Consider the following 7,509-nt stretch of genomic DNA (forward strand, 5'->3'; position numbering starts at 1 on the left):
TGAGATCCCTTAAGTCTAAATCAGAATAGTTTTGGCCCAGTTATTCAAGGTTTTCGTAAATCAATCTTTAAAAAAAGTAAAAAAACAGCATCAAAAATCTCGTTCTAACGATTCCGTTGCAAAGATTTTTAAATATTTTTATGGAGATTTTTTAAGCTTAATCTATTTTGTCATCTGAGGGGACTTTTTTCAAAAAGTTCTTTAAGAAACCATTTTTATTCATAAAAAACTCAATTTTTGGAGGTGTTTTCAAATCGGTCCAGCTCACTAAAATCTTAATATTTTTCCGAAATATTTTGGTGGACTTCTTAAAATATAACAAATTGTGCAATCCCAGCGGAAAAACTGCAACTTTTTTTGGTGATGCAGTCTAATGTACATATCTAGTTTCAACATAAAAAAAAATATTATGTACTACACATCATTAATTGTCTATACATATCTAAGTCAATATATGTAAAACCGGGTATCAATAAAATGCAAAACCACGTATCAAGATAATGCAAACCCACGTATGCGAGGCTGCATAAATTATTTTCTAGAGAGTAAAAACACTCATATTTCAAAATGGTTATCCTTTTTTAAAAAGCAATCGCATTTTTGGCTAGTATATTTCAGGAAAATGGATAAGGATTGAGCCAAGAACTTGTGTGAGCAAATCCAATTTTTAGCAACAAATGTCAGTTACGCGGTTTTGTACTTTAAACGACGATGTGTATATTAACAGGAACGCAGCAATCTAATACAGGGGTGAAGCAGGAACGCAGCACAGCGGAAGCATACAAACAATCTGCAAATAAATGGCTTTAACAAACAAAAACCTGGTTTCAACTTACTTCAACGTGTCTAAAGCACAACGCACACACTAATGCAAAGGCGCAACAGGGACGCAATACTATAAAACACGGGCGGAGCAGGTAGAAGCGTCCACAAAATCTGCGAATAAATGGTTCATTAGGTTTTGAAATAACAAAGAGCTGGTTCCAACTTACTTCAAAATATCTGCAGGATGATGCACACAATCAAATTCGGAAGCAGCTGCAGTTCACCAGAGAATGCTGCAAATGGAATGGTTCATCATTGAAGTCAAAATAATACGTTGTAACTTATGTGTATTAGCTCTTAATTACAATACCAGCACAGGTCGGCCAGGAAAACACTAAGGAAATGACCTAATAAATGCAAAATAATAATTTATTTGTAAAATAATTCGGTTCTATTGCAATACTTACCAAATTTCACGCAATTAGAAAACAAATGTCAGCGAATAAGAACAAAACGAACAACGAAAATTTAATCAATGTAGCTTATTTAGAATTTTTTTCTAATATTTTGGGAAATGTTCAGTGAAATTAGCAAAGAAACATCACAGTTTCTCCTAACCTTCAACACCTGTCATTATTGCATCATGGTACAACTACAGTCTATCTTCCAGTGCATATATTTAAATATATTTTGACAAACCAAAATTTTTAATACCTTTTCTTTTACATATTGAGTGCTGCAGAAGATGAGGCATATATTCAGTATCTTTTTGACACCATTGTGGACAACGGAGGAGATTCTTTATCTGAGGATGGGGAAGAGCAGGTGCCCAATATGAGGGATGTCGAAATGTCTGACGCGGAAAATGCCTGTTTCCTGCAAATGCTAGGAGTAGCCTTTATAGATGGTGAATCGGTCGACGAACATGAAAAAAAGAAGCAGCACCAAGGTTGCGCGTATCATTTCAGCAACAAGATAGTGGTCCGAGTCCATGTTTGACCTTCGGAATGTGCGTACGTCTAAAATATTGGAAGCGTGACTTTCGCGTGTCATAAAATGTCGCAGACAGCCACGTGGCTTGAGGGAGCTTTTTTGAAATTTAGCACTCCAAACTAACATTTTCGGTCATAGCGATGCGCAAGCTCTTCACAGAAAAAATGTCAAAAATATATTCTTTGAAATAAAATGGTGGTTTGACGTTTCTTGTTTCCATATAAATAGTAGAAAATTACAGGAATTAAAATTTTGGACTAAAATTAAACACAGGGTGTCCCTGCGGTATTTCAGAAAAACATTTTTTTAAACAAAATTTCAAAAAATGCTAAATTTTAGTGGAATGGATAAAAAACATATTTAAAAATAGGTTATTTTCTATTATTTTGTTAAATAGTACGGGCTTTTAGCTTTCAAAAGAAGAAATAAAAACCTGCTAATTTTTGCGCTTTCTGAAGTAATGCATTTTTCGCTAAAGCATAAAATATTTTTTTCATTTTTTGTCAGTGCCTTGAGATCTGCACGATTCGTTCCATTTTCAAAAATGAAGTGTCAGATTAAAAAGCTTGATCTGTGAACAATAGAAGGTTTATTTTTTTTTAAGAGTTGCCACCTGTTAAAAAATTAGATTTAAATTATTTTTAATAAAACAAAAAAAAAATAAAATAAAATAAAATAAAATAAACAAACAAACCAAATGAAAACAGAAAGCGATGAGTCAAGCTGCAATCCGAGCTCAGACACAACGCGAGCAAAACGAGAGTTACAGCGAAAGCGCAAAGCCCAATCCATCGACCACCCTCAAACCCCCTCAAGATTCAGGTCAGCGGACTTGTCCTCCAAACTTACCATTGACGACTCCGATGTCTTTGAGTGAAGAGTGCGCCTCACCTGTGCCGTATCACATTTCACGCCCAACGCTTACACCAAATTCGGTAAGCGATAACATATCCCAAAATATAGCGGCAACCACAACTAGTACAGTGACATGTTTTACTACCTCCATCGCGCCAACAACAACAACAAACACACCGGTACCTGCCGACTGCATAGCGGTGTCAACAGCACGGCCTATTCTTGCTGCACAAGCACAAATTAACTTGAGTGCAAGCACTGGCAACAAAGGTAAAGCGCAAGAAAAGTTGAAAAACGAAACAACTAAAAATACGGCCATACAGACTGGAATGGACCGCTGTGTTACAATAAAAAGAAAACTTAGTCCGCAAAATTCAACGGGCAGTAAGACAAAAATAAACCGCCTTACCTCAACTCAGCAAGTCAGTACGAATAGATTTGCACTGCTAAGTGACAATGCCGATGATGTGAATAGCCAAATTTCTGAAGGTGCTGCAAAAGCTACTAATGCAAACCTCCGCCCATTTTTATAAGAGAAGAGAATCCAAGCGCTCTTGTAAAAAAAATTCACACAGCTAATCGGTAGTAATAAGTTACATATTATCCCACTATCTAAGGGAAATATTCGCGAAACTAAAGTACAAATTTATTCCGAACAGGATTTTCGAAATACCTGAATGACACAAACACAAAATTTTATACATACCAACTTAAAAGTGCAAAAGGTCTACAAATTGTAATTAAAGGTATCGAACCAAGCGTTGAAGCTGTGGAAGTTTTGGAAGCACTTAAAGAACAAGGTTTCAATCCAAAAGCTGCTGTGAATATTTTTAATAGGAACAAAATCCCTCAACCTATGTTTAAAGTTGAGCTCGAGCCTGAAAACAAACCTCTGGGCAAAAACGATGTGCATCCAATTTATAAATTGCAATATCTGCTGCACCGTAGGATAACTGTGGAAGAACCGCATAAGAGAAATGGCCCTGTACAATGCACCAACTGCCAGGAGTATGGTCATACTAGGTCTTACTGCACGCTTCGCTCAGTGTGCGTAGCTTGTGGAGAGCTACATGTCTCTGCCACTTGCACATCAAACAAAGAAGACCCGCGTGCAAAAAATGTGGTAACTGCGGTGGAAATCACACAGCAAACTACAGAGGCTGTCCAGTCTATAAGGAGTTAAAAAACCGGATCAACCAACGCGTGGCTTCCATACGTACTCATAATGTACCGAATGCCTTTGTACCCTCCCAAACGAATCCTGACGTCTTATTCGCCAAAAGAGCCACGTCGCCAACAGTTCTATTAAACACCGTCAATGGCGTCTCGTTTGCAAGTGCCTTAAAATCAGGCTTAGAAAACCGTGCCCCTACAAAAACTGCACCTCAAGTTGCGCCGCAAGAACAGCATCCCCATGCACAATATGGTAAACCATCCAATATCGTCGATAGCGTCGATGCAACAAAGCATGATGAATTTCATGACTTTCATGCAAAACACAATGCAAGAACTCATGCGAAATCAAAATACGCTGCTCAACCTGCTTGCTACTCAGCAAACAAGATAATGACCTTACTTAAAATAGCCCACTTGAATGCAAATGGCATTCCTCACCACAAACTAGAGCTGTCAAAATTTCTTAAGGACAAGGAAATTGACATAATGCTCCTTGCTGAAACACACCTCACTAATAGATATAATTTTGGTATTTCGGGATATACCTTTTATTGCACGAATCATCCAGATGGAAAGGCGCATGGCGGAACTGGTATTTTAGTCAGAAACCGGATTAAACACCATCATTTGACTGGAATTGCCGAGAATTATCTGCAAGCAACATCAATATGCGTACAAACAAAGCAAGGTGATATTACGCTGTCCGCGGTTTATTGTCCCCCACGTTTCACGATAACAGAAAAACAGTTTATGGATTTCTTCAGTTCGCTGGGAGAGCGCTTCCTTGCTGCAGGTGATTATAATGCGAAGCACCCTCACTGGGGCTCACGCTTGTCCAACCCGAAAAGCAAGCAATTATATAACGCGCTTATATGTAGAAGAAACAAACTCGATTACGCTTCTCCTGGAAAGCCTACATATTGGCCGGCAGACCCGCAAAAGTTGCCAGATTTGATTGACTTTGCGGTGACAAGGAAAATTCCTCGCGGCCTTATTAGTACAGAATCAGTTGCAGATCTCTCATCAGACCACTCACCTGTACTTTTCACCTTGTGGCATCAGCCGCAAGAAAGAGTCACCCTATATGCTCACGACAAGGGCTACAAATTGGTTAAAGTATAAAAAATATATCAGTGCGCATATAGACGTCGATCCAAATTTAGATACGCCGACCGATATTGAAAACTCCATAGCCGCTCTTGAATCTACACTTAGAGCAGCCGCTAGCATTTCCACACCCCAGAAAGGTTATGTGCAAAATAAAAAATATAATTTAACCAATAGGAAAATTGAAATGCTTGTCTTGGAAAAACGACGCCTACGACGGATATGGCAGACTCATAGATCACCAGCATAAAAACAACTGCTCAAGGCGGCCACACATGCACTGACGAGAGCCCTCAAGAACGAGGAACAGTACGCACAGTACCGGTACATCCAAAAGCTCTCACCGACTAGCACAAAGCACTCGTTATGGAAAGCACACCACAAGCTAAATGCGCCAATAGAGACTGAAATGCCAGTACGGGACCACAATGGCAAATGGGCTCGGAGTGACGCAGAAAAAGCAAACACCTTTGCTTCTCATCTAAAAAATGTTTTTAGGCCAAACCCCGCAACTAATGATTTTTAACTTCCACCCGTACCCAATGTGTCAAAATGTGAGCCGCTGAAATTTGTACCTGAGCAACTGATTCTGTACTAATAAGGCCGCGAGGAATTTTCCTTGTCACCGCAAAGTCAATCAAATCTGGCAACTTTTGCGGGTCTGCCGGCCAATATGTAGGCTTTCCAGGAGAAGCGTAATCGAGTTTGTTTCTTCTACATATAAGCGCGTTATATAATTGCTTGCTTTTCGGGTTGGACAAGCGTGAGCCCCAGTGAGGGTGCTTCGCATTATAATCACCTGCAGCAAGGAAGCGCTCTCCCAGCGAACTGAAGAAATCCATAAACTGTTTTTCTGTTATCGTGAAACGTGGGGGACAATAAACCGCGGACAGCGTAATATCACCTTGCTTTGTTTGTACGCATATTGATGTTGCTTGCAGATAATTCTCGGCAATTCCAGTCAAATGATGGTGTTTAATCCGGTTTCTGACTAAAATACCAGTTCCGCCATGCGCCTTTCCATCTGGATGATTCGTGCAATAAAAGGTATATCCCGAAATGCCAAAATTATATCTATTAGTGAGGTGTGTTTCAGCAAGGAGCATTATGTCAATTTCCTTGTCCTTAAGAAATTTTGACAGCTCTAGTTTGTGGTGAGGAATGCCATTTGCATTCAAGTGGGCTATTTTAAGTAAGGTCATTATCTTGTTTGCTGAGTAGCAAGCAGGTTGAGCAGCGTATTTTGATTTCGCATGAGTTCTTGCATTGTGTTTTGCATGAAAGTCATGAAATTCATCATGCTTTGTTGCATCGACGCTATCGACGATATTGGATGGTTTACCATATTGTGCATGGGGATGCTGTTCTTGCGGCGCAACTTGAGGTGCAGTTTTTGTAGGGGCACGGTTTTCTAAGCCTGATTTTAAGGCACTTGCAAACGAGACGCCATTGACGGTGTTTGATAGAACTGTTGGCGACGTGGCTCTTTTGGCGAATAAGACGTTAGGATTCGTTTGGGAGGGTACAAAGGCATTCGGTACATTATGAGTACGTATGGAAGCCACGCGTTGGTTGATCCGGTTTTTTAACTCCTTATAGACTGGACAGCCTCTGTAGTTTGCTGTGTGATTTCCACCGCAGTTACCACATTTTTTGCACGCGGGTCTTCTTTGTTTGATGTGCAAGTGGCAGAGACATGTAGCTCTCCACAAGCTACGCACACTGAGCGAAGCGTGCAGTAAGACCTAGTATGACCATACTCCTGGCAGTTGGTGCATTGTACAGGGCCATTTCTCTTATGCGGTTCTTCCACAGTTATCCTACGGTGCAGCAGATATTGCAATTTATAAATTGGATGCACATCGTTTTTGCCCAGAGGTTTGTTTTCAGGCTCGAGCTCAACTTTAAACATAGGTTGAGGGATTTTGTTCCTATTAAAAATATTCACAGCAGCTTTTGGATTGAAACCTTGTTCTTTAAGTGCTTCCAAAACTTCCACAGCTTCAACGCTTGGTTCGATACCTTTAATTACAATTTGTAGACCTTTTGCACTTTTAAGTTGGTATGTATAAAATTTTGTGTTTGTGTCATTCAGGTATTTCGAAAATCCTGTTCGGAATAAATTTGTACTTTAGTTTCGCGAATATTTCCCTTAGATAGTGGGATAATATGTAACTTATTACTACCGATTAGCTGTGTGAATTTTTTTTACAAGAGCGCTTGGATTCTCTTCTCTTATAAAAATGGGCGGAGGTTTGCATTAGTAGCTTTTGCAGCACCTTCAGAAATTTGGCTATTCACATCATCGGCATTGTCACTTAGCAGTGCAAATCTATTCGTACTGACTTGCTGAGTTGAGGTAAGGCGGTTTATTTTTGTCTTACTGCCCGTTGAATTTTGCGGACTAAGTTTTCTTTTTATTGTAACACAGCGGTCCATTCCAGTCTGTATGGCCGTATTTTTAGTTGTTTCGTTTTTCAACTTTTCTTGCGCTTTACCTTTGTTGCCAGTGCTTGCACTCAAGTTAATTTGTGCTTGTGCAGCAAGAATAGGCCGGGCTGTTGACACCGCTGTGCAGTCGGCAGGTACCGGTGTGTTTGTTGTTGTTGTTGG

The 7,509-nt window shown here is 39.7% G+C and overlaps 4 protein-coding genes across 4 annotated transcripts in view; 2 read left to right on the top strand and 2 right to left on the bottom strand.

The window, feature by feature from the left end:
• The first annotated feature begins 2,471 nt into the window (after nucleotides 1-2,471).
• Nucleotides 2,472-3,796, top strand: LOC108363989 (nucleic-acid-binding protein from mobile element jockey-like). The gene is made up of 2 exons (XM_017617531.1): nucleotides 2,472-3,102; nucleotides 3,273-3,796. The coding sequence occupies exons 1-2, from the start codon at nucleotides 2,472-2,474 to the stop codon at nucleotides 3,794-3,796; spliced, it is 1,155 nt and encodes a 384-aa protein (XP_017473020.1).
• On the top strand, nucleotides 3,153-5,066 carry LOC108364115 (RNA-directed DNA polymerase from mobile element jockey-like). Its single transcript, XM_017617688.1, has 2 exons — nucleotides 3,153-3,984; nucleotides 4,117-5,066. The coding sequence occupies exon 2, from the start codon at nucleotides 4,180-4,182 to the stop codon at nucleotides 4,909-4,911; it is 732 nt and encodes a 243-aa protein (XP_017473177.1). The 5' UTR covers nucleotides 3,153-3,984; nucleotides 4,117-4,179; the 3' UTR covers nucleotides 4,912-5,066.
• Nucleotides 5,067-5,408: 342 nt separating this feature from the next.
• LOC108363997 (RNA-directed DNA polymerase from mobile element jockey-like) lies at nucleotides 5,409-6,363 on the bottom strand. Its single transcript, XM_017617542.1, has 2 exons — nucleotides 6,294-6,363; nucleotides 5,409-6,161 (listed from the first exon to the last, which is right to left on the bottom strand). The coding sequence occupies exon 2, from the start codon at nucleotides 6,096-6,098 to the stop codon at nucleotides 5,409-5,411; it is 690 nt and encodes a 229-aa protein (XP_017473031.1). The 5' UTR covers nucleotides 6,099-6,161; nucleotides 6,294-6,363.
• Nucleotides 6,364-6,411: 48 nt separating this feature from the next.
• The window catches only part of LOC108364124 (uncharacterized), a 1,590-nt gene continuing 492 nt past the window's right edge, over nucleotides 6,412-7,509 (bottom strand). The window contains exon 2 of the mRNA XM_017617698.1: nucleotides 6,412-7,394. Coding sequence (XP_017473187.1) covers nucleotides 7,132-7,394 — 263 coding nt within the window. The 3' untranslated portion in view covers nucleotides 6,412-7,131. The remainder of the gene's footprint in view (nucleotides 7,395-7,509) is intronic.

The sequence above is a fragment of the Rhagoletis zephyria genome, unplaced genomic scaffold (genome assembly GCF_001687245.7).
Source record: "Rhagoletis zephyria isolate East Lansing unplaced genomic scaffold, Rhagoletis_zephyria_1.1 Rzeph_scaffold_00030, whole genome shotgun sequence".
NCBI classification, from domain to species: Eukaryota; Metazoa; Arthropoda; class Insecta; order Diptera; family Tephritidae; genus Rhagoletis; species Rhagoletis zephyria.